The sequence below is a fragment of the Cervus canadensis genome, chromosome 24 (assembly GCF_019320065.1).
Source record: "Cervus canadensis isolate Bull #8, Minnesota chromosome 24, ASM1932006v1, whole genome shotgun sequence".
Classification (NCBI taxonomy): domain Eukaryota; kingdom Metazoa; phylum Chordata; class Mammalia; order Artiodactyla; family Cervidae; genus Cervus; species Cervus canadensis.
The window spans coordinates 6,799,706-6,824,394 of record NC_057409.1 but is presented as its reverse complement, the minus strand read 5'-3'; the positions used below and the strand labels follow the sequence as shown (position 1 = coordinate 6,824,394).

At 52.6% G+C, this 24,689-nt stretch overlaps 2 protein-coding genes across 5 annotated transcripts; both read left to right on the top strand.

Moving 5' to 3' along the window:
- Positions 1-985: 985 nt before the first annotated feature.
- Positions 986-18,953, top strand: HMGCL (3-hydroxy-3-methylglutaryl-CoA lyase). Of its 3 annotated transcripts, XM_043444940.1 has the most exons (9): positions 986-1,116; positions 4,812-4,895; positions 6,735-6,842; positions 7,507-7,602; positions 9,894-10,042; positions 12,559-12,622; positions 15,667-15,855; positions 17,142-17,267; positions 18,282-18,953. In XM_043444940.1, the coding sequence occupies exons 1-9, from the start codon at positions 1,057-1,059 to the stop codon at positions 18,381-18,383; spliced, it is 978 nt and encodes a 325-aa protein (XP_043300875.1). In that variant the 5' UTR covers positions 986-1,056; the 3' UTR covers positions 18,384-18,953. The 3 variants fall into 3 exon arrangements, with proteins under 3 accessions (XP_043300875.1, XP_043300876.1, XP_043300877.1); XM_043444941.1 differs by lacking the exon at positions 6,735-6,842; XM_043444942.1 differs by lacking the exons at positions 9,894-10,042; positions 12,559-12,622.
- A 1,175-nt stretch (positions 18,954-20,128) lies between these two features.
- On the top strand, positions 20,129-24,688 carry GALE (UDP-galactose-4-epimerase). 2 transcript variants are annotated; one of them, XM_043444938.1, is made up of 11 exons: positions 20,129-20,283; positions 21,878-22,094; positions 22,251-22,366; positions 22,446-22,559; positions 22,768-22,944; positions 23,192-23,305; positions 23,379-23,445; positions 23,529-23,614; positions 23,728-23,805; positions 24,018-24,132; positions 24,302-24,688. In XM_043444938.1, exons 2-11 carry the CDS (start codon positions 21,974-21,976, stop codon positions 24,358-24,360), a joined length of 1,047 nt encoding a protein of 348 aa, XP_043300873.1. In that variant the 5' UTR covers positions 20,129-20,283; positions 21,878-21,973; the 3' UTR covers positions 24,361-24,688. The 2 variants fall into 2 exon arrangements, with proteins under 2 accessions (XP_043300873.1, XP_043300874.1); XM_043444939.1 differs by having other exon boundaries at positions 20,180-20,272.
- The last annotated feature ends 1 nt before the right edge of the window (position 24,689 follows it).

Sequence of the window (24,689 nt, the reverse complement as noted above, 5' to 3'; positions counted from 1 at the left end):
CTTGAAAACAAGGACAGTGACTTCCCCGCCTCTCCCAAGAATGCCAGTCAGTGAACGTACTTACCCACCCAGTAGCCTCAGTGCCTATTTGCACAATGTGTATCCTCCTGCTTAAAATCCTTCCAATGCGTTGCTATTAAGATAGCTATTATTAAGGAGTTCGCCAAAGCCCTGTGGTATAGTCCCTGCCAATATCTCCCATCTGAGTAAGAGGACCTCTTCTCTCTGCCTGCTCTCTAGTCATTCTGGCCTTCTTTCATCTTTCTAAAACAATGTTTTCAAACATTTCTAATTGCAGCGTACAGTAAGAAATGTATTTTACAGTGCAACCCAGTTTGTTTTGTAATAAAAAACAGAAGCTTTGTAAAGCATTACTTAGCTTTCCTGCTTATACAAGGCACTCTGATATTTTCTGTTTCTTTTAAAAAGTACCCACTAAATTGATATTATTTTGAAAAACGCCGCTCATAAGCATTCAATTTCTTTGCCTCAGGGCCTTTGCATACACCGTGCTCTGTCTGAAAAGCTTTTCCTGTATCCGCTTTACCTAGGTAAAGTTTATTTATTCTTCAAGGTATGTAATCAAAGAATGCTTCTCTCTCCGGAGTCGACCGCCTGCGCCCGCCTGCATTTAAGTCCTTAAGATCATGATGAATGAGTTAATACATGCAAATAACTCAGAACAGCGCGTGGCAAAATAGTAATGCTTGATCTCATTATTGCAGAAGGTAATTCTACAGCTGTGCGTGTGATTGTTCACATCTGTCTTTCCACACCTCCCAGACTACAAAAACTCATTAAGTCAGAGACTGTGGTTAATTTTTGTTCATCTTTATAGTCTTCACTTCTCCCTCGCGCACAAAAGGCTCTCAGAAATGACGGCTAAGGAAACTGCCGAGAAGGAACAGAAAACTGGGACAGGCTGGGGGCGGGGCCAGCACGCGGCGTCACCACGGAGCTCCAGAGGCCCCGCCCCGTGGGCGGGGCCATGCCAGCCGGGCCGTCAGTGGTCACGTGGGACTCCGCTGAAGCGGCCGCAGTGGAAGCTGGGCGGAGATGGCGACAGTGAGGAAGGCGCTCCCGCGGAGGCTGGTGGGCTTGGCGACCCTCCGGGCTGTAAGTGCCCCGGCACGCCCAGGGGCGGTCTTGACGACACCGTGAGGGGTGTCAAGGGTCTAGGACTTGGCCCCTAGCGGCTGCTCCCGGAGAGCCAGAGCCTGGGACTTCCCTGGTGGTCTAGCGGGTTAAGACTGCGCTGCCAATGCAGGGTGCAGGGGTTTGATCCCTGGTAGGGGAACTGAGATCCCACGGGCAGTTCTGCGCAACCAAAAGATTAAAAAAAAAAAAAAAAATCAATACCATTTCTCTGAGAGGCGAAGCTGGACGGCTCTTTAGGCCGGAGTTGGGAGGTCTTTGAAGTTTCGGACACTCCACTCTCTGACCCGCCCAGATCCCTTGAAAGGCATGGGAAACTAACGGCCAGAGATGGGGAGCGACTCTCCCGGGTCGTGGAGACTTGGAACGCCATCCCAGGCGTCCTGCTTCCCTGGCTAGGGTTCTTCTTGGTGACCCTGGCATCTTTCTCTCTATCATAGAGATTCAGACTTCTTCAGGTTCCTCCTTAATGAAAGTCATGAATACTCAAGAATACCCTGCCAGCTCGAGTGGAAAAAATCAGGCCATCCCCCTCTGTCCGTCACCATTTCTAGTTCTTGTTGCGTTTGGGGACGCTTGGCGAGCCGTTCCAGCAAGCCGAGCAGGACTTGGATCGCGTGTTGCTGGATGTGATTTCCTTGGAATTGTACTTTGGGCCAGTTCGATCCTGATGTTCCCCCCTTCTCTTCCAAGCTCAGGTAGTGGAGGGAAAGTGTTGGAGACCTAATTGGGTAAAGAGTTGAATACATTGTGTTGGTTAAGGCTCAAGCTGTGATGCCCCAGCGGTTCTGAAGCTACTTTTTAGGTTGAGTGACAAATCTCTAAATTCCAGTAATATTGACCTTTAACATGGAAAAAAAAAAAATCCTCAGGGTTGGTTTGGAGGTTAAGGAAAATGGAACTAAAGCATTTGACATTCTTCTAGCTTTTAGTAAGTGATAGGTCACTTGTTGCCTTAGAGTTTAGAAGGAGTTAAAACTGTGTAGTGGTAAAAATTAAATTGTCTTGGCAGTGGGGAAGCGGGTAGGGGGCTCTCAAAAAGCCACTTAAGTGTCTACTAGACCACCCTCCCCCACCAATCGCTCATTACAAATAAATCCGTGAAGTCCAACTTGAGAAGTTAAGAAAATTAAATGAGATGGTGAATGTCAGTGTTCTTTGAAAAAATTCCTGTTATAATGAGATGGTAGTGATAGGCATTCCATGGGGTTACTAGCATAGATTTGATGTCAGAATCGGAAGTTAAGTCCAAACTTCCTCACTTCCTAGCTGTGTGATTTGGGGTCTTTCTGAGGTCATTTCTTCCTCTGTGGAGTTGGGAGAGTGACATATGATAGTCCCGCATCATATAGGGACCAAATGAGGTGCTGATGGCTGTAAGTTGGCACTGGACTTTCGTCAGTATTAGCTGTTGATATAGGTACCATAGCTCAGGAGGCTGTGGCTCAGGATTTGTATGGTTAGAGGGGATTATTTCTATGCAGAACTGTACAAAGGGAATTAACTAGGTGTTTGACCCAGGCAACTCAGGGTAGCTCAAACTGTAAAAAATCTGCCTGCAATGTGGAAGACCTGGGTTTGGTCCCTGGGTCGGGAAGATCACCTGGAGAGCAACCCACTCCACTATTCTTGCCTGGAGAATTCCATGGACAGAGGAGCCTGGTGGGCTGCAGTCCATGGGGTCGCAAAGAGTCGGACATGACTGAACAACTAACACTTAACCCAGGCAAGAGAAAACTGGGGGGACCAGGATGGCAGAGATAATGTGGCCTAGGGGTTAAGAGTGTGCACTCTAGATCCACACTGCTGGGTTCAGATATGGGCTCAGTAACTAGCTAACCAATGTGACCTTGGGAAAATTACTTAATCTTCTTGAACTTCATATCTCTCATAGTAAAATGGGGACTTTAATAGTTCCTACCTAATAAGGTGTTGAGAGGATGATATGGGTTAATATGTAAAAGGCTCTTTTATGTGCCTAGAAAATAGTAAATGCTTCATAAATGTAAATTGTTTTGTTGTTAGTATATGGAAGAGTTCTTACGATGAAGTGTGTTGTAGAATCAAGTTGATTCTGTTCTCATAAAAGGAACTTGAAACAAGCTTAACATTCTTTCAACAACATTCACCAGTTATTTATTGAGTGCCTGTTAGGTCTCAGGGCCTCAGGGAAATATAACAATTAATAAAACAGAGTTCCTGCCTCTTGGAGCTTACCTTCCATTGGGATCCTTTTAGGGTAATGTACCAGCAGAGGCTGAACATCCCTACTGGAGGGAGATTCAGTTTGCAAGGACCTTCCAACCTAGTCTGTTGACTTCATGAAATTCAGTGGCTCGTCACCTTAGTCTCTAGGAAGCTTTGCTGGCTAAAACCAAGGCCAGTTTGGGCAAGTTAAGTTCCAGCTGATTGATAGCCAGGAATATTTCCTTCCTTAAGGGTTTCGGGAGTGGGGATCCTTAGCAGATTGCTAGGGTCTTCCCTCATAGCTCAGTCGGTAAAGAATCTGCCTGCAATGCAGGAGACCCGGGTTCAATTCCTGGGTCAGGAAGATCCTCTGGAGAAGGAAATGGCAACCCACTCCAGTATTTTTGCCTGAAGAATCCCATGGACTGAGAAGCCAGGCGGGCTACAGTCCATGGGGTCGCAAGAGTTCAGACACGACTTAGCAACTAAACCACCACCACCAAGTAGATTGCCAGTACCCCGTCCCCTTCCCTACTGCGGTATGTTTATCCAGGTTAAATCTGGTGAAATGAAATTAATTTAAACAGTAATAAGTAGTACTAAGAACAACAGAGGAAAGGGAGAAAAAAACCTCGTATTACTTGGTGGTGAGGAGGGAAGGATTTTCTATAGAAGACTTTATATAGGGCAGACTTTATACAGAGGAGACTCCAGGCTGTTTTTTTTAATATCTTCAACTGCTGAAGGTTTCGTCTCCTCTCAGACTCACTCCCCTTGTCACCACCCACCCTGCGATCATAACAGAACAGAGCCTCTTCGATGCCTGCCAGCCCACAAAGGCCAAGACTGCTCCTCTCCACACTTAGTAATTGTCCTCCTCTGGGGCAGCTATGCCCCGGGTGTGTGCGCTAAGTCGCTTCAGTCGTGGCCAACTCTGTGCGACCCCATGGACTGTAGCTCACCAGGCTCCTCTGTCCATGGGATTCTCCAGGCAAAAATACTGGAGTGGGTTGCCATTTCCTTCTCCAGCAGATTTTCCTGACCCAGGAATCGAACCCCCGTCTTTTGGGTCTCCAGCACTGGCAGGGTTCTTTACCACTGGGAGGGTTCAGCACCACCTGGGAAGGTTCAAGTCAAACTGGGCTTTAGGGGAAATCAGACAGTTCTGTTTGGGACTTCTAAGTTTGAGAGGTACAGATAGGTTTGTTTAAAGAACAGTCCAAATGCTCAGCTGTCAGGTGGTTGGAAATGGACCTGTACGGGGAGCGTGAATCTCTTACTCTGTTCCTAAGTGAAATATTCTTTTTGTTCTTGATTCTAAAACAGAGCAAATATGGATAAAAGGTTGAGAAATATTGCTTCTAGTCTCAGTATCAATGAGAGGATGGATACATTCTTTCTGATTTGTCCCCCTGGAGAATTGTGACAGTCTCTTCCTGTTACTTTTTGTTTCCTCTTTTAAACCAAAGGTCAGCACCTCATCTGTGGGTACTCTCCCAAAGCGAGTGAAAATTGTCGAAGTTGGTCCTCGAGACGGACTACAAAATGAAAAGGTAAAGATGGAAATCACCCAAAAGAGTTTTTACAGGTATTGAGAGTTCCATGTCGTGGGTACAGAGCTGTTCCTGACTTCGGGCCCGTCGGGGAGGCCAGGCAGGCACCTGCAACTGTTCAGCCCCAAGTGTTGTGACCCTGGGTCCACCCCAAGGCCCTGTGGGGCGGAGTGGACGGTAAGTGCCGCAGGAGTGTGGAGGAAAGGTGAGGGCGTGCCTGATCCAGCAATGACGCATCAGGGGATTTGTCCGAAGGAAGTTATGAAGGTCACATGCAAAGATTTAACTTGGGGATGTCCATTACAACCCTGGTGTAACAGCAGGACGGTTGCAAATAACCAGTGTGTTCAGTATGAGGAAAATTAGATCAAATACATTAATGACTTCATAAAATGGAATACTGTGAAGCTGTTAATGATATAGGAGTATATTAAGTGATATAAGCAGATTATAAAATGTGTGTGTATATATATAATATATATAAATATACATTAATATATATTAATATACATTTAATCTTATATATAAACAAAAAAGTTTGTGTATGTGTGGAAGCATCTTCTGAGAAAAGGATCTTAGAACAGTGCTGTGTGATAGAACTTTCTATGAAGATGGAAATGTTGTAGACTTGAGCTGTCCCATACAGTAGCCACTAGATACATGTGGCTGTCAAGCACTTGAATTGTGGCTTGTATGGCTGGGGAACTGAATTTTTAAAATGTAGTTTCAGTTAGTTTACATTTAAATAACCACATATGGCTCATGTCTAATGTACTGGACTGCATAGATCTAAAAAGTTACGTATACGGGGTATTAAGAGTGTTATCTCTGGCAGGTGTTAGGGTGGTTTTCTTTTATTTTTGGTGTGTTTTTCTGAAATAATCATGTGTTAATTATTCTTTAATTAAAAAAAAAAACCCTTAAAAATTTTTTAAAGCATGCTTAGCCTACCTTTAATAGTGAATGTTTGTTGTAAAAGTAAGTTGTAAGCTCTCTGAGGGCAGGATTGTGTCTGTTCTGCTCACCACTGTATCTGTAGCTCCTAGCACATTCCTTGGAACAGGGTGAGCTCTCAAAAGTTACTTGTGGAATGGATTAAATTAAAGCAGCGGGAGAGAAATTGGGGGTGGAGGCACCTGGTGAGAAGGACTTGGGGGTTTTAGGATTTTGGACGCAATCTTGTGAGTACTAGGCAGCCAGGGGAAGCTTTTGAGCAGGAGAGTGAGATAATGGAGACTGTGTTTTAGAAGGATTCCTGTGTGGGATGAATTGGTAGAGGAAGACCGTGGCGTAATCTACATGGGATAATGATGGAAGATTTGGAAATAGAAATCCACAGAGTCTGGTGAGCAGCTAGACGTGGCGTGGGAGGGAAAGGAAGTAGTGGCGCATGGGAGGGTGAGACCCTGCGCCAGCTGAGAGACGGAAGGAGGCAGGTGTGGCCCGGTGGAGGCCACATCTCACAGGGCCCAGAGAGTTAGTCACCTCTGCCCTTTCAGGCCATGGCTCATTGGTCTCAATTTGTTTTTGATGGGGTCATAAAGTAACAAAGCTTTAGTTTAAAAGCCCATATGACAGGCAAATATTGTTTCCATTGTAAGTATTAACTCCTTTTCAAGTGAGAAACTGCTTCCACTGCAAAATGCAGTTCTAGAACTGGAAGACAAGCCTGTACTGCACCTACTGGCAGGATTACATGTGAATTCAGGTTAGTGTCTGAAGGTTGAGATAGTGAAGTGGGTGCTGTAGAAAAAGCTTTGAACTGACTGCATTCTGAGACCATTTCATGACTGACTGGGCCAGCCTATCTTTTTCTGGTGTTTTCTCTCTGCATTACAGAATATTGTACCTACTCCAGTGAAAATCAAGCTAATAGACATGCTTTCCGAAGCAGGACTCCCTGTCGTAGAAGCCACCAGCTTCGTATCTCCCAGATGGGTTCCCCAGGTGAGCCCCAGCCTGCAGGCCTGTCTCAGATGCACTGGAAGCAAGTGGAGTCAGGAATGGAGGTTTCCAGGCCTCCGCTTTTGTGAGCTCTCAGCGCTTCACGTAACATGTGCAGCAAAGGAGGGCGACTTGGGAGGAAGACTCGGTCTTGGCTGTGCCCCGCCTTGCCTGGTGAGGCAAGGTGAAGCCGAGGTTCACGGTGACGTCTCTGACTCTAGAAGTCTAGAATCTCTAGGCCCGTCTAGAGATGTGGCTTCTGTGTTTGTCGAAAGGGGAAGATGAGCAACTCCTGCGTCACAGAGACAGTCAAGTGGGAAGAAAGATCCTGGTCCAGCTGAGTGTTAGGTGATAGAGAGCTGAGCCCAGGGTCGGGCTTGGAGCATGTTCTCAACGAGTGGCTAGAAGTATCATTGGCGCTGGTGCTGCTCATGTAGAGTCGACAGTGTTAGCCACATGGAGAAACTGGGGTTCTCACCCGTGCGGGAGCCTTCTGGCTCATCAGCTGTCAAACAAGTAGTGAAAGCCTTGGGGAGACTCAGCTCTGCAAAATGCCTCTTTTCTCCAAGGATCCTGGAGAACAGAGCTTTTGTGTTAAAAAGGCTTTCTCTACCCGAGCTCTCTGCTGCCTTGGTGGTGAGTTGGCAATGTCTCCTTTGGCTCCCAGATGGCTGACCATGCTGAAGTCTTGAAAGGCATCCAGAAATTTCCTGGCATCAACTACCCAGTCCTGACCCCAAACTTCAAAGGCTTCCAGGCAGCGGTAAGAGACTCATTTTTGGTTGGGGAGTGCCCCCGAAATGAGTTGGATGGCTTGGGCCCCTGTCTTGTCCCTGGGCCTCAGTCTCTGTCCAGGATTCTGTCTGAACGACTTGTCTCCAGCGGTGGTGGGCACCGTCAGACAGACCCGGGGGCAGTCCTGGCCCCGCCACTCTCAGCTCTCTGATTTGACAAGCTGCTAAACCTCTTTGAGCCTCAGGTTCTGCCCATGAAATAAGGTTAATGGTAGGTACTACCATTAACCATTGTGAGGATTTCAGAGGACAGGATGCACATAAATTGCTTAGCAAGAGCCTGGTAGAAGGTGAGTGTTTAATAAATGTTCACTCTTGTTCCTATAGTCCATCTCTCTTTTTTTTTTTTCCTTTTATTTTTTATTTTTTTATTATTATTATTTTTTTAATTAATTAATTTATTTTTTGTCATACATTGATATGAATCAGCCATAGAGTTACACGTATTCCCCACCCCGATCCCCCCTCCCACCTCCCTCTCCACCCGATTCCTCTGGGTCTTCCCAGTGCACCAGGCCCGAGCACTTGTCTCATGCATCCCACCTGGGCTGGTGATCTGTTTCACCATAGATAGTATACATGCTGTTCTTTTGAAATATCCCACCCTCACATTCTCCCAGTCCATCTCTTTAGAGGTAAGCAAACTGTCCACAAGATTTAGAGGTAGTTGCTAGTATCTACCAACTTTTTTATCATTTCAGATGAGAATTTCTTTGGAGATGTTGATTCTGAATTTAGGCCAAAAGTGACTTCCGGGGTGGTGCCGGCAGCAGCAGTGTTGGTCCTTGGGGGAAGGCCAAGGTTTCTTTGTCATTGGGATATGATTCACTGTATTAATTTCCTACGGCTACCATTACACAATACCAAAAACTCGTTGAAAGAGGTGAAAGAGAACAGAAATGTTCTCTCTCCTAATCAGCAGGCCGGAAGTCCACACTAGGTGGTGGTAGGTTCCTTCCGAGGGCCCTGAGAGGGCATCTTTCCCTGCCTCTCTGCTAGTTTCCGGTGATGATGAGCAGTCCTCTGTTCTTCAGCCTGTGGGCACATCACTTCAGTATCTGCCGCTACCTTTGCCGGCCTTTCCTCTGTCTTCACACGGGCGCCTTCTTATTATGGAGTGGAGACCAGTGTGACTTCATCTTAACTCTGTGCATCTATCTGCAGTGATCGTACTGTCAGACAGGGTCACATTCTGAGGTTCTGGGGGTTGCTGTTGTTCAGTCACCCTGTCGTGTCCGACTCTTTGTGACCCCATGGACTGCAGCACACCAGGCCTCCCTGTCCATCACCATCTCCTGAAGTTTGTCCAAGTTCATGTCCATTGCACCAGTGATGCAGTCCAGCCATCTCATCCTCTGACGCCCTCTTCTCCTTCTGCCCTCAGTCTTTCCCAGCATCAGGGACTTTCCCAATGAGTCCACTGTTCGAATCAAATGACCAAAATCCTGGAGCTTCAGCTTCCGTATCAGTCCTTCCAGTGAATATTCAGGGTTGATCTCCCTTAAGATTGACTGGTTTGATCTCCTTGCTGTTCAAGGGACTTTCAGGAGTCTTCGCCAGCACCACAGTTTGAATGCAGCAGTTCTTTGGCACTCTGCCCTCTTTACAGTTCAGCTCTCACAACTGTACATGACCACTGGAAAGACCATAGCCTTGACTATACGGACCTCTGTTGACAGAATAATGTCTCTGCTTTTGAACACACTGTCTAGGTCTGTCATAGCTTTCCTACCAAGAAGCAAGCGTCTTCTGACTTCATGGCTGCAGTCACTATCTGCAGTGATTTTAGAGCCCCAGATGAGGAAACCTGTCACTACTTCCACCTTTCCCCTTCTATTTGCCATGCAGTAATGGGGCTGGATGCCATGATCTTAATTTTTTTTTTTAATTTAGTTTTAGGCTGGCTCTTTCACTCTCCTTCATGCTCATCAAGAGGCTCTTTAGTTCCTTTTTGCTTTCTGTCATTAGAGTGGTATCACCCGCATATCTGAGGTTATTGATGTTTCTCCCGCCTGTCTTAAGACTTTAAGCATGACCTTCCTTGCATGGGAAATGAGTGCAGTTGTCCAGTGGTTAACACATTCTTCTAGTACTACCCTTTTTGGGAGTTGGGTTGAGGATTGACCTTTTCCAGGATAGTACTGGGGGTTAGAGGGACACAGTTCAACTTACAGTAGTACTCATATATCATAAAATTCACTCTGGGTGGGTCTTCCTTCAAGAGAAAAGTGCTGAAAGGAATTCACCTGGCTGTTGGCAGGTTGCTGCCGGAGCCAAGGAAGTGGCCATCTTTGGAGCCGCCTCTGAGCTCTTCACCAAGAAGAACATCAACTGCTCCATAGATGAGAGTTTGCAGCGGTTTGACGAAATCTTGAAGGCAGCTCGGGCAGCCAGTATCTCTGTGCGGGGGTGAGTCTGGCCACACTGGCGCTGCCTCTCCTTTCCTCAGAGCATTCTGGAACAGGGCCAGCCTCTGACTCCAGCGACCTCCCTCACAGGCTCCTTATCCTGGGTGCAGGGAGCCAGAGCTCCACACCCAGATGTCTTTTCCCAAGTAAACGGGGTCAGAAGAAATCCTGGCAAGTGCTTTCTCCAAACCTGATTTTTTAATCCTTTCATCCCATGAATCTAGCAGGACAAGGTCCTAAACAGGGCTTGTGGAGGTCAGCGTAACCCTGGCTCCACCACCAGCTCGTCACACATCCCCGAGGAATCCCCTCGGCCTCTGAGGTGTCTCCAGCATCACATCTTTAATGGCAGTAGTGCCAGGCATTGTCCGGGTATTACCTGATGGTAGCGTCTCAGTCACCCAGTGCGGAGGGCACTCTCCCCGCTTCCAGACAACGAAACTGAGGCTCCAGAAAGATGAAGAGTCTGCTGTAAGGTCACAACTAACTGCAGCCAGAATGCGCATCCGATCACATCACTGCCTGGTTGAAAGTCTGTCAGTGCTTGTCAACTGCAGAGTTTTCAGCCGGTTTACAGGCCCCTACGCAGTTCAGCCCCTGCCACTCTCTGCAGCTCATGTCTCCCCTCCGGCCCCATTTCCTCTGCACACTGCATTCAGCCAGTGGGAACTTCTTTCTGTTTGTCACATGGGCCAGTTCTCTCCTGCCCCTGGGCCTTTGCACATGCTTTCCGTAGACTCAGAGCACCCTCCTTCTACATCCTACCTGCCAGGGCTCACTCCTGCTCATCTTTAGGTCCTCTCCTGCTACCAGTTTCTCCAAGAGCTTGCTTCTCTTCCCTCAGGTGGAGATGGTGCCCCTCCTCTGGGCTTCCAGAGTCCCCTGGACATCCTCTGACATAGCACTTACCCGCTTGCTACATTCTCTGCTGCTTCCCGCCTCCCACTGGACTCTGTGCTCTATGAAGGCAGAGCCCACATCTCCGTCAGTCCCTGGTGTGTGCTGTCTCCCGGCTCTGGGCCTAGCACATAGTAGGTGCTCAGAAACCGATGAGCGGATGGATGGATGGGAAAGCGAGGACGTGTCAGGTCTGCCTGACTCCCAAGTCTGTGCTCTTTGCTCAGCATTTCTTTTAGCTTTTCCATGCTCAGCAGTGATTGGAGAGTGAGGAGAATGAAGATGGCAAAATACACTGAGTTGTTTGAGTCTGAAATTATTTATCCAGCAAACATTCGGCCTCTTAATATGCAGCATCGTTTGTTAGACTCTAAAAGATTTTAATGGGGCCTCTGCCTCAGTGGGATGAGTGGGCTCAGAAGCCGTCTACACTCAAGATCCAGACTCCTCACCACACCTCAACAAGACCCCATGCTCAGGCCGGCGGCCTCCTCTCCAACCCCCTGCTGTGCCCCTCTGCCCCTTGCTCCCCACTCCTCAGTTTTTCTGTCCTTTGTTGTCTGTTTTGAACATACCTACTCTTAAATCGGACTTCCCTGGTGGCTCAGCGGTAAATAATCTGCCTGCCAATGCAGGAGCTGCAGATTCAATCCCTGGGTCGGGAAGATCCCCTGGAGAAGGAAATGACAACCCACTCCACTATTCTTGTCTGGAGAATCCCATGGACAGGAGCCTCGTGGGCTACAGGCCATGGGGTCGCAAAGAGTCAGCCACAACTGAGCGACTAAACAGCGCTTCCATCCTGGGGCCGCTGCCTTGGTTCTTTGCCTGGAACAATCCTCTTCCCCCATCTCAGCTCCAGTGCCGCATCCTCACAGAGGTCTTCCCGGGCCGTCCTCGCTGCTGTCGGCCTCTCTGGGTGCTCCTGCCACACTTGCCTTGTCTCTCCTTCACGGCACATCACTTTTTGAGATTACCTCCTTCCCCTACTAGATCCCTGATTATCATCTGTCTCCCTCACTTGAAACCTTAAGCTCCGTGGCAGTGGGGACCTTCTCGGCCTTCTGCACTTCTCCAGTGCCTGGCACACCGCGGGCAGCTCAGTAAACACCAGCTGAATAAATGAGTGTACGCGCCCCCTGGTAGCTCACCGGAGCCGCGGATCCCTTGGGCCTCAGGCCGGCCCAGCTTTCTTGTGCCCGCTTCGGTTTCATCCACTCTTGGTCCTCTCCTGAGGGGAGCCCCACCCGGGCCCACGTTCTGCTCTCCTCACCCTGTGTGGTCGGCTGGCTGCTCTAGCTTCTCCTTCCCCGCGGCTGGTCTCTGGCTGCCTTTCCTGAGACCCGGGCATCATCAACCTCCTCACCCGCAGGACTGTTGGCTTCTTCCCTTCCCTGCGTGGCGCGGCGCTGCCCACTCCTGGCGCTGAGCGGCACTGCCTTTGTTTGGCGCCACCGTCTGGCTCACCAGCATGGAATCGGCCTTTGCCCCTCGGCCTCCTGCCGGCCTCAGGTTTGGGTGGGGCTCACCAGGGCCATGTGTCAAACAGCCAGCCTGCCCCAGCCCTGTTAGCCAGACGGCCCAGGCACGCTGACACCATTCCTTCCTGTTTTCCCACAGGTACGTCTCCTGTGTGCTTGGATGTCCCTACGAAGGGAAGATCTCCCCGGCTAAAGTCGCTGAGGTCTGTGTGTGTGTGTGTGTGTGTGTGTGTGTCCGGCAGGGGAGGGGCGGGTTCACGAGGGTCTAGCTCCCATGCCAGCCCATGAATGCAGGTTACTCTTGCCACCCTTTCCTGTGGGCACTGATTTCATTCGTCCCCTCAGCTCCTTCCTTGAGACCCTCTGAGAGCACAGCCCTGCACTCACCCCAGCGGGGGGGCCACCTCCTAGCCTGGCAGGGAGTCTCTGGAGCCCCTGCCCTCTACCCCAGAGTGGAAGCCTCTGACTTAGTTTCCAGTGGAAGGTGATGACTGAGGTGAGGATCCTCTGCAGAGGGCTTCCTTCTTGTGCTTGGGGAGACATCCTGGAGTGCTAAGTGAAGTGGGCCTTAGGAAGCATCACTACGAACAAAGCTAGTGGAGGTGATGGAATCCCAGTTGAGCTATTTCAAATCCTTAAAAATGATGCCATGAAAGTGCTGCACTCAATATGTCAGCAAATTTGGAAAAATCAGCTGTGGCCACAGGACTGGAAAAGGTCAGTTTTTATTCCAATCCCAAAGAACGGCAATGCCAAAGAATGTTCAGACTACCACACAATTACACTCATCTCACATGCTAGTAAAGTAATGCTCAAAATTCTGCAAGCCAGGCTTCAACAGTATATGAACCGTGAACTTCCAGATGTTCAAGCTGGAAGAGGAACCAGAGATCAAATTGCCAACATCTGTTGGATCACTGAAAAAGCTAGAGAGTTCCAGAAAAACACCTACTTCTGTCTTATTGACTACGCCAAAGCCTTTGACTGTGTAGATCACCACAAACTGTGGGAAATTCTTCAAGAGATGGGAATACCAGACCACCTGACCTGCCTCTTGAGAAATCTGTATGCAGGTCAAGAAGCAACAGTTATAACTGGACATGGAACAACAGATTGGTTCCAAATTGGGAAAGGGGTACATCAAGGCTGTATATTGACACCCTGCTTATTTAACAGAGTACATCATGCATAGTACATCATACAGAGTACATCATGCGAAATGCCAGACTGGATGAAGCACAATCTGGAATCAAGATTGCCGGGAAAAATATTAATAACCTCAGATAGGCAGCTGATACCACCTTTATGGCAGAAAGCTAAGATGAACTAAACAGCCTCTTGATGAAAGTGAAAGAGGGGAGTGAAAAAGTTGGCTTAAAATTCAACATTCAGAAAACTAAGATCGTGGCATTCAGTCCCATCACTTCATAGCAAATAGATACGGAAATAGAGATTTTATTTTTGGGGGCTCCAAAATCACTGCAGATGGTGACTGCAGCCAAGAAATTAAAATATGCTTGCTCCTTGGAAGCAAAGTTGTGACCAACCTAGACAGCATTTTAAAAAGCATTGACATTACTTTGCTGACAAAAGTCCGTCTAGTCAAAGCTATGGTTTTTCCAGTCGTCATGTATGGATGTGCGAGTTGGACTATAAAGAAAGCTGAGCACCAAAGAATTGATGCTTTTGAACTGTGGTGTTGGAGAAGACTCTTGAGAGTCCCTTGGACTGCAAGGAGATCCAACCAGTCCATCCTAAAGGAAATCAGTCCTGAATATTCATTGGAAGGACTGAATGCTGAAGCTGGAATTCCCAGTACTTGGCCATCCTGATGCAAAGAACTAACTCAATGGAAAAGACCCTGATGCTGGGAAAGATTGAAGGCAGGAGGAGAAGGGGACGACAGAGGATGAGATGGTTGGATGGCATCACTGACTCAGTGGACATGAGTTTGAGTAAGCTCCGGGAGTTGGTGATGGACGGGGAGGCCTGGCGTCTTGCAGTCCATGGGGTCACAGAGTCAGGACACAATTGAGCGACTGAACTGAGAAGAACACAGGATGGGAAATGAGTTGGAGCAGCCCAAGAGCTTGTGTCATTTTGTCCTTAAAGCCACCCTGCAGGAAATTCCTTGGTAAGAGCTCCATGCTCTCAATGCCACGGGCCCAGAGTTCGATCCCTGGTTGGGGAACTAAGATCCTGCATGCAGCACAGAGCGGCCAAAACAAAACAAACAGATCACCCTGTACATCTGGAGTTATTGTTATTCCATTTTACAGTTAAGGAAACTGACCCTGATTGACTTGCCATGCAGGTTGCATGTGGAGAAAGCAGTCTCAGCCCCTATCTGTTTGCTCTTCCTACACACCAGCTAGCAGCCAGAAGTGAGCAATGGTTAACAGTAGCCACTCCTTACTGAGAGTGGCCGCTGCAGTCCAGACCTCAGCCTCCTGTTCCCCCAGTCCTCCCCAAAGGCTTGTCCTCGTTTTTCAGGAACAGAGATTGCAGCTCAGGAAATTAAGGTCCGCTGCCAAGGTTCCCCAGCCAGTGAGCAGCAAGACTGGGGCATTACTCCGGCAACACGTCACTTGTTGCATCCTCTCCTGCCCACTGGTTGCCACGGGCTCCTTGTCACTCTGCCTGCGTGGCAGTGGAGGAGGGGGCCCACCGTTTCCTTTATCCCCCAGACCATCGTTGAGTATCGAGTATCGTTTCCGTCCTCGGCCCCACCACATCCTTCCTCCCCCTCTCCCCAGAGCAGCGGAGGGCAGCATCTCCTCGTGGAGCAGATCCCGCCCTGGTTCTGCCATGACCTTAGCGGTTTACGGATGGGCTTCTGAATTTTTCATGGCCAGGTCCTTCTCTTATAGAACTAGCACTTCAGACCCCTGACTTCACACATCTTCTTACCAAAGATAGAGCCACATGAAGGGAATCATTCTCCTCATTCCCGCCCGCGGGTCTGACGCTGTGTGTGAAGGTGGTGAGGGAAGGACCAGCTGGAGTTGGAGACTCTCGGAGGAGAGCCACAGGGGTTAGAGCCTGGGGCCTGCACGGATGGCCAGCGCTGCTCCTCAATGTCTGTCTCCTGATGAGCAGAGTGAGGATTATCAGTCCCACTCCCAGTTAGTTGCAGGGAGTCTCTGGTCCAAGAGGAGCTTGGTGCCTTGGACATGGAGGTGTTCTGCGTAGGCCAGGGACCCCGGCTTTAGGAATCGGGGTTCTCCAAGCCCACTTGTCTCCCCAGGTCACCAAGAAGCTGTACTCCATGGGCTGCTACGAGATCTCCCTGGGGGACACCATCGGCGTGGGCACCCCTGGGGCCATGAAGGACATGCTGTCCGCTGTCCTGCATGAGGTGCCCGTGACAGCCCTGGCCATCCACTGCCATGACACCTACGGCCAGGCCCTGGCCAACACCTTGACGGCCCTGCAGGTAATCAGGGCATGTCCTCGGATAAAGGCACACATCCGTTTTCCCAAAGGGCAGGGTGGCAGGACAGCTGTGTTTCATTTATTCTTTTAGCAAGCCTTCACTGCGTGCCCACACCTGTGTGCCAGGCCCCAGGCTGGCCACGGTGGACACGGACATGCCTCCCTGCCCTGAAAGTGCCTGCATCTGTCAGGAGAGACAGCGGAGAGTTAGGTGGTAATCCTAATGCACTGTGACAATGCCATGGGGACTGAGGGCGGTCCCCATCCCAGCTGGGGGTGGGGGTGGGCAGAGAGGATTCCCCAGAGAAGGCTTCAGTGCGCCTTGAAGGACTTGAAGCTGAGCAGTTGAAAAAGGGAAGCGGAAAGGTGACCAGGCAGCCTTGTAAACAAGACTAAGGTGGGGTCGGGAGGACCGGGGTGCCCTGGCCCCACCACGGCATACACGGCTGTGAGTGCGCATGCGTGCACCAGTGGCGGGGGTGGGGGGGCAGCAGGTAGAGATCACTCCAGAGAGCACTCTGATGCTCTTTGCCCAGAGACTGGACCATGACCTCAGATTGCGTTTCTCTTGAGGTTAGCTTCTTGTGGGTTGGCCCAGAACAAGGGTCCCATGGCCCAGGAGTCCCTTAGAAAGAAAGTTCTGGGTGTCTGACCACAGGCTGCCTTGCTGGAGGAAGTCTAGTATAGTGTTTAGGTTAGTAGAGCAACCCTGGGCCGCCTTTTTTTTTTTACCCATTTTTATCTCATGTTCTCTCCTTGAGGCTCATGTCTTTAAGCCAGATGCTTCTATGACTTTCTGGGTCTTATTTTCTCAGCGTTGAGGCTTAAGGAGAGAGAAAATGGAACAGTCATCTAGGAAAGTGGGAGCGACTGAGAGAAGCGACCCTGGGGTCAGAGGCCTGACGTGGGGTGCAGGAGAGGGGGCAGGACATGAGCACAGTAAAACAGGAGTCTGAAACCTCAACAGCGGGGAGGGGTTACTTTAGGTGAGCGATCAGGAAGGGCGTCTCTGAGGAGGCGGCTTTTAGGCTGAGAAGGAGAAGTTGAGTCAACCACGAAAGGAAGGAGAAAAGATTCCTGGCAGAGTAAACAGTGTAGCATAAAAGACACACTGTTTTAGGAACCAAAAAGAGGAACAATTTCTTTCAGTGGGATTTCCATAAACTGAAGCAATGAATAATTTGAGTGGAATTTCAGGCAGTCACTGAGAGGGAGGTTTCCCAGGACCGGCTTGGTAGGCTCAGACCCCCCACAGTGACAGCCGTGTTCCACCGTCCTTGTTTCCAGATGGGAGTGAGTGTCGTGGACTCTTCCGTGGCGGGACTGGGAGGCTGTCCCTATGCACAGGGGGCGTCGGGAAACTTGGCCACCGAGGACCTGGTCTACATGCTGACCGGCCTGGGCATTCAGACGGTAAGCCCGCCTGCCCCCTGGTGGTCACAGCCCCGAACTGACCGGAGCGCTGCCTGAAGCCAGAGGACAGCTGCTGGGTTTGTTCTGGGATTTTGTGGTGTTGGGGCAGTTAAGAGGGGAAGGGTGCCGAGGAACTCGGGCCTTTCTGTCCTATGATCTGAGATAACAGAGTGTGGTCGATGGGGGCTATAAGAAGGCCAGGCCCTTGGCGTGGGTTTGAGAGCTCCATCCGAGGCGGCACCAGGGTGCAAGGAAGGAGCCCTGGAAGGGGCAAGGCCACGGCCTGAAATGAGTCAGTTCTCTCTGGACCTTTGTTTCCTCCTCTGGAAAAAATGAGGGTAATAGAATTGCGTGCTCTCTCCACACCCCCCTACCCCCGCACAGGGCTCTGCCAGAGTCAGTGAGGGCCCGCAGTGAGGGCTGGAAGCACTATAGCATCTGTGCTTGGAGATCAGACAGGACTGGGTTTAAAACCTAGTCCTGCCACTCACAGGCTGTGTGAGTTGACAGACTACTTCAGCACTTCGGGCCTAAGAAATAGGAATAAATAACAGCATTTATCTCATAGGATAAGTAAGAAAATGTAGCCCAGAGCTAAGCAAATAGTACACAGCAGTAAATAGGAGCTATTGTTATTAATATAAAGAGGTTTTCGGTGTGGCCTTTTTAGTTGGTGTTCCTACCCCTGCTTCTCTGCCTTGTGACCCTGACTTCACACGCAGTGTTTGACCACTGTGGGCCTGGCCTGTGCCAGACCCTGGAGTACCGAACAGGACTACTAGCTCCCTTCCGGGGTGGCGGCACCCCAAACCATGCCCTGAGGGTAGTCAGAGGGGAACCCCACATGCCAGGAGGACAGCACCTCACAGCCATCCAGTGTCCCGCTGTCAGAGGAACAAGAGCATGGCTGTCGTCACCTTCGCTTTCTCAGCATCATTCTGTCCAATCGGATGTTTCCCTGGGTGTTGAGGGCAGGTTGTGACTTAACTGCATCCTCTGACCTGTTTCTCAAAGGGTGTGAACCTCCAGAAGCTCCTGGAAGCGGGGGCCTTCATCTGTCAAGCCCTGAACAGAAGAACCAACTCCAAAGTGGCTCAGGCTACCTGTAAACTGTGAGCCACTTGCTCCCCGAAGCCCTGGGGATGGTGTGGGAATAGGGACTCCTGTGGATGAATCATGGATGGTCATGTGGAAATGGGAATGCAATCAACCGGAGCAGGTACTTCACTGTGAGCTCTGTACATAGGTCTCTCCTGGAAGGAAGGAGGTGGACAGGAGCTGCCTGGCTTCAGGCCCTCCCTGCCTGACCTGAGTATCAGTGAGAGGTTTGGGCAGCTGGAGTTCTCCTTCCACCTGGACCCAAAGGCCCAGGAGTTGAAAGGGCTCTTGGGAACCCAATTCTACGGCCTGGGTTGATCCTCAAGTCTCATCTCTGGGTGGAACCTGCCAGCTGGCCACTCTCCACAACTTGTTGCTGCCATATTCTTGAGGGCCATCGTTCTGTGACTTTGTAGGGCAAAGGGGCCTGGAGGAATTTTTCCCTCAGCGGGCAGAGGGCATTTGGTGAAGGGGTGAGGGCTGAGCGGCTGTGGTGGCCACCCGCCAACTCCAGCACCTCTGCAAAATCTCCACATTGAACACGATTGTTGAAAACAGATTATGTAATTAAAGGTTTAATGAGAACCATTCCAGTGTTCTCTGGTGCAAATGTGTGTATACATGAGAGGCGGGGCGGGGGCGGGGGCCATCTTTACATTTCCTCTGAGAGGAAAACGCAGGCCTCTGGATTTTCTCCCTCCTTGCCCTCCTGAGAATTGGGGAAATCGGTGGTAATGACTTACTCAGCACCGACCAGGGAACCCTGGAGAGTTGTTGCTGAGGCTGTTGGCTCTGTGACCAGGGCTGTTTGTGGCACAAGGCCCTCTGGGCCAAGGCAGGCGCAGCTCTAGGCGCCCCGGGGACCAGGGGACCAGTCAGCATCCCTGCTGGACTCCAGCAGGCCCAGGGCTCTCCAGGCTGTGGGACCCCGTGTGCATTTCTTCCTCTGCCCGGGTTTCCTCATTCAGTATGTGTGTATGTTAATGGCTCAGTCGTATCCAACTCTGCAACCCCACGGACTGCAGGCCACCAGGTTCCTGTCCATGAAAGAATACCTGAGTGGGTTGCCATTTCCTTCTCCAGGGGAATCTTCCCGACCCAGGGATGGAACCGGGGTCTCCTTTACCATCTGAGCCACCAGGGAAGCGCCTCATTCAGTATGTCACACCTTTATACACACCATTCCTTAGCCCTCCCTTTATTTTAAAGAGAAACAGAACACTATTTTCCAGTCTACTATGGTAGGCAAGGTGCAAACCGTTCCGCGAGGTTTGGGGGCCACGGTGTGCGTGAAGGCTGGGCGCAGTTGGCGCTGTAATTCGTGTTCTAGTCTCTCGGCTCCCTCCAGCCCTTTGGCGGGTTTTTTAAACTAGATTTTCCAGAACGGCAGCCTGTGAGAAACCCCGACCCACTCCCTTCCGTCGGCGCCGCCCCTCCTGCCTCTCCGTTCCACGCAGCCATCTACTTCACGCCAGGCTTACTGACAAAAGGTGGGAAACCTGGGGCGAGCGTGGAGCCGCGGTCTTCCGCGCCGCGCTCGGCTGTGGCTCCCGCTGCAGGATGGCTGCCGGGTGCTCCCGACCAGCCGCATCTCCCGGGGCGCAGCGCCTGCTTCCAGGGTTCGGGACCGGCGGGTACGCCAGGTCTCCCGGGCCCCAGGTGCCGACCGCGCGTTCCTCCGCCCACCGCCCCGGCACCGGTCCGTACCGCCCTCTGCGGACTGCCGCGCAAGCGTCCTGGAGCCGCGGCGCTCTTGGTCCACCCGGCACCCCGTACTGCCGGCTCCCTACCGACACGTTTCTTGGGGGCGTGGCGGGGGGGCGGGTCCAGGGCGGGGCGTCGGCTCTTAAAGGGACCGGTCACGGAGCACGGGAGGCGGCGCCGTTCGAGACTGCGCGGGGCGCGTGGTGCGGAGCAGGTTTGGGAGGCTGGTGGGGGGTGGGGCCGAGCGGGTTTGCGAGGGGCCGGGTGGTCCGCTGGGAGCGCGGGGGAGTCTCTAGGGTCCGGGCTGCGTTCTGGGCAGAGTTCCGCCTAGGCGGGCTCGCCCCCGCGGCTCCCAGCTCCCGCTGCCTTGGATGGGGCGGCCAGGATTCATTCATTCCCGGCCGGGGGAACTCCTAGTTCTGCCCCCATCCAGCCACCGCCCGAATCCCCTGCCTGAGACTTTAGGGCACTCGAGTGCTCACGGCCCTACGCCCCCCTCCCCTCCATTTTACGGATGAGGAAGACTGAGGCAATAGCTGACCGAAGATCACCCCGCGTGTCGGAGGGAGGGCAACCTCACCGGCCTTCCTGCCTCCCTGGGCCCCCCGCCACCATTTTTGGGGGGCCTGCACACTGTTTGGTGCTCGGTGGGGCGGGGGCGGCTTCAATGTCTAGGGCAAAGTCCGGCGGGAACCAGTGGGGGCAGGGGCCGAACTGTTTGGGGAGGGGCGGGACTAGATCCAGATTCTAAACCCGCCGTCACTGGCTGTGTGACTTACGCAAATTACTTAACCGCTCTGACCTTAGTATCCTTCTCTGTAAACTGGCAGTAATAACACCTGCCTCATTAGGACGTTGGAGGAATTCAGGGAGATAATGCAAAAGTGCCCAGTACAGAGCCTGGCGCGCAGCGGGCGTTCAGTCTAGTGGGTTAGGAGCTGTATGAACCCAGAACAGAATTAAGGCTGCTTGGAGGAAGGCGGCTGCGGGCCAGGCTGCCCCAGTGAAAGGCCTCAGTGTCTGGACTTCCTCCCCCGCCAATCCCCCCACCGTCTCTGCCCGCGGAGTTTGTTCAGGGCGGCGGTGCACACCTGGCAGTGAAATCTGGAGCCAAAGCCACGTCTACACCGCCCTGTTGAGTACCGCCTAGAATTAGGCGGGATTCTTAGCGCCAGGCCAGGAGTGGCATCCGCACTGGCTGAACCAGCCTGACCGACCTGGGGGAGGGGCCCACTCCAGGACTACAGTGCTGCAACCCCAGAGCTGGGCTCAGCCCGCCGGGCAGAGGACCCACCCTGAGGCCATCTGCTGTATTTCCTGCCTCTCCCAGTTGACCTTTGTGGGAGAGGGTGCTTACCCCAGGAGGTGTTAGTCACCGAACCAGGAGCCAGTTTGTACCCAGTGATGGCGGAGGGACTGGGGAGGTCTGGGTCTGAGCAGACAGACCTCCTCCTGGGCTCTTGGGAGTCCAGTGCTGCTTGTCTTGTTTCCTTCTGTCCAGAATTGTCCAGTCCCCAGACGCCTCAGGGAAGCAGTGTGGAGACTCAGGTTACATCTTCCCAACCTCCGGTCAATTAGGGCTAGAAGTTATGGCGCCTGTGTATGCGTCTCCACTGATACCGTGTGACAGGCCTTTAGAATCACCTCATCTGACCCTTACGTGACCACATACTGGTACAGTTATAAACTCCATGTTATAGAGACAGAAACTAGGGCCAAGAGAGAATTGGTCTCCAAGGCCTAAGGCCAGATGGTGATGCTCTTCGACCTTGGACCAGGGCTGACTCCAGACCCACCCTATTAACTAGGACACACCACCCCTTTGGACACCAGACTCCAGGTTGAAGGAGGCTCTGAGCGGACCACCTCGGCCACTTCTGAGTCTCTGTCCTGAGCCGGGCATAATGGCAGAGAAAGTGCTGGTAACAGGTGGGGCTGGCTACATTGGCAGCCACACTGTCCTGGAGCTGCTGGAGGCGGGCTATTCGCCCATGGTCATTGACAACTTCCATAACGCCATTCGTGGTGAGTGGGGCACGGGGAGGGGGCGGGGGCTCCCGGGGGGACGGAAGGGAAACCCTGGGTTCTACGTCCACCTCCAAGGGGTGTATGCATGGCCAGTCCCTTGGGAACCAGCTCCCCATCACCTCTGATTTTGATGGCCTCTGTGTGCCCAACCAGGACGGGGCTCCATGCCTGAGAGCCTGCGGCGGGTTCAGGAGCTGACAGGCCGCTCTGTGGAGTTTGAGGAGATGGACATCTTGGACCAGGCAGCTCTACAACGTCTCTTTAAGAAGGTGGGCACTTGGCAGGAAGGCAAGCAGTGGGCACTGCCAAGGGCCGGGCCTGTGAGCCACATCTGATCCCACCCTGCAGCACAGCTTCATGGCGGTCATCCACTTTGCGGGGCTCAAGGCTGTGGGTGAGTCAGTGCAGAAGCCCCTGGATTATTACAGAGTCAACCTGACGGGAACCATCCAGCTTCTGGAGGTGAGACCTGGGCTGGGGACAGACCCCGGGAGGGCCCCGGGCCAGGCAGGCAGTACCAAACACGGTGGGAGAGCCCAAGCTGGCTCACACATTGGACACGTCTTCAGCTCTCAGCCACAGTCTCCCCTTCTGTAAACGAGAGTTCATGCCTCGGCCCCACCCACCTTGGGGGAGGCAGGGGCCACTGACGCCTCTCCTCCGCGGGCAGATCATGAGGGCCCATGGGGTGAAGAACCTGGTATTCAGCAGCTCGGCCACCGTGTACGGGAACCCCCAATACCTGCCCCTGGACGAGGCCCACCCCACAGGTGGCTGTACCAACCCCTATGGCAAGTCCAAGTTCTTCATTGAGGAAATGATCCGGGACCTGTGCCAGGCGGACAAAGTAAGGGCCCCTTCTGCCTCAGCCTGGGCCCCGCTCTCGGGCCCCTCACAGCCTGTCCCGAGCCTAGGACGGGGTCCTGAGCCACCCTCCCCGAGGCCAAAGCTGGGGCTCAGGAAGCGGCGGTGACTTCAGGCCTTTCAGGACAGAGAATCAGCGGGGCGGGGGGGGGGCGGGGGCAGCGGCTCTGGATTCAGGTGGGACATAGAGCTTGCACCTCAATCCCCTCTGTCTGACCTGCATCCCACAGGCCTGGAATGCAGTGCTGCTGCGGTATTTCAACCCCATAGGCGCCCATGCCTCAGGCAGAATCGGCGAGGACCCACAGGGCATCCCCAATAACCTCATGCCCTACGTCTCCCAGGTAAGGGAGAAGGGAAAGGGGGTCAGCTGCACGGGTGAGGGTCTGGGAAGAGCTAAGCTGACCTCCACCCCAGGTGGCGATTGGGCGGCGGGAGGAACTGAATGTCTTCGGCAACGACTACGACACGGAGGATGGCACAGGTGAGCCCAGGAGCCACAAGGGAGGCTGGGGCGGGACAGAGACAGTAACGGGCCCCTCCCCACAACCCCGTCCTCCTCCGCAGGCGTCCGGGATTACATCCACGTCGTGGATCTGGCCAAGGGCCACATCGCAGCCTTGAAGAAGCTGAAGGAGCAGTGTGGCTGCCGGGTAGGGGGAGAAGGGAGAAGTGGGGGAGACAGAGACAGAGGCCGGGATCAATGGGGCCCAGAGGGGAAGTCGGTCCACCCCCACCGCAATCTCTGCCCTCCTTTCCTGGGCAGATCTACAACCTGGGCACGGGCACAGGCTATTCGGTGCTACAGATGGTCCAGGCCATGGAGAAGGCCTCCGGGAAGAAGGTAGGCTGGCAGCCACCCTGCCCCACCCAGCCCCTCACACTGACATACCTGATGGGCACCCGAGTTCCGCTGTCTACTCAAGCCTGCCTGAGACCTCGATGCCTGAGAGCGAGACCCTGCTCCACACCTCCATTTCTGGAGAGCTGGTCGGCAACTTGGTGGGTGATGCCAGGGCTGGTTCAGCTTGACTACAACCACCCCCTCTCCTGCAGATCCCATACAAGGTGGTGGCCCGGCGTGAAGGCGACGTGGCTGCCTGTTATGCCAACCCCAGCCTGGCCCTCAAGGAGCTGGGCTGGTCAGCAGCCCTAGGGCTGGACAGGATGTGTGAGTGCTCACCTGAACCCCTACCCTGGGTGCTTGCCTGACCGCTGGGAGAGACTCGGGGACCAGGAAAGGGCTACTGGGGTCCGGGCTGGCCCATCCTGGGCTGCCCAAGATGCTGTGGGCCCTGCATTCAGTGTGGCCCCTGAGCACGGACCTCGTTCTGTTCCAGGTGAAGATCTATGGCGCTGGCAGAAGCAGAATCCTTCAGGCTTTGGCTCGCAGGCCTGAGACCCTGGCCTCCCACGGACCAGAAAAGGGAGAGAAACAACTGCCTGCTCTCCAGCCTCTGGCAGGAACCCAGGGGCCCCAGAGGCTCTGCTACCTTGGACCCCAGCTGGGCCCACTGAGCCCACCAGGCCCGAGGCCAGGGTCTCCAGTGACCGGGTGTCAGGGGTCTGTGTGCCACAGGGGCCAGGAACCCATGCAGACCACCAAGGCTGAGTGGTGTCAGCAGGGCCTGAAGACACACACAAGCCCCTCCTCCCAGGCACTAATTTATACGGCTATGAAGGAGCATCCCAGAGTATTTAAAATAAACAATTTTCCTACACTGGAAC

Bases quoted from the DNA above. Each gene is read 5' to 3' on its own strand.
- HMGCL (XM_043444940.1), top strand. From the start codon at position 1,057: ATGGCGACAGTGAGGAAGGCGCTCCCGCGGAGGCTGGTGGGCTTGGCG. The intron at 6,843-7,506 runs GTGAGCCCCAGC...TTTGGCTCCCAG, and splicing joins CTCCCAGATGGGTTCCCCAG to ATGGCTGACCATGCTGAAGT. The intron at 17,268-18,281 runs GTAAGCCCGCCT...TGTTTCTCAAAG, and splicing joins CCGGCCTGGGCATTCAGACG to GGTGTGAACCTCCAGAAGCT.
- GALE (XM_043444938.1), top strand. From the start codon at position 21,974: ATGGCAGAGAAAGTGCTGGTAACAGGTGGGGCTGGCTACATTGGCAGC. The intron at 23,446-23,528 runs GTGAGCCCAGGA...CCTCCTCCGCAG, and splicing joins CGACACGGAGGATGGCACAG to GCGTCCGGGATTACATCCAC. The intron at 23,615-23,727 runs GTAGGGGGAGAA...TTTCCTGGGCAG, and splicing joins AGGAGCAGTGTGGCTGCCGG to ATCTACAACCTGGGCACGGG.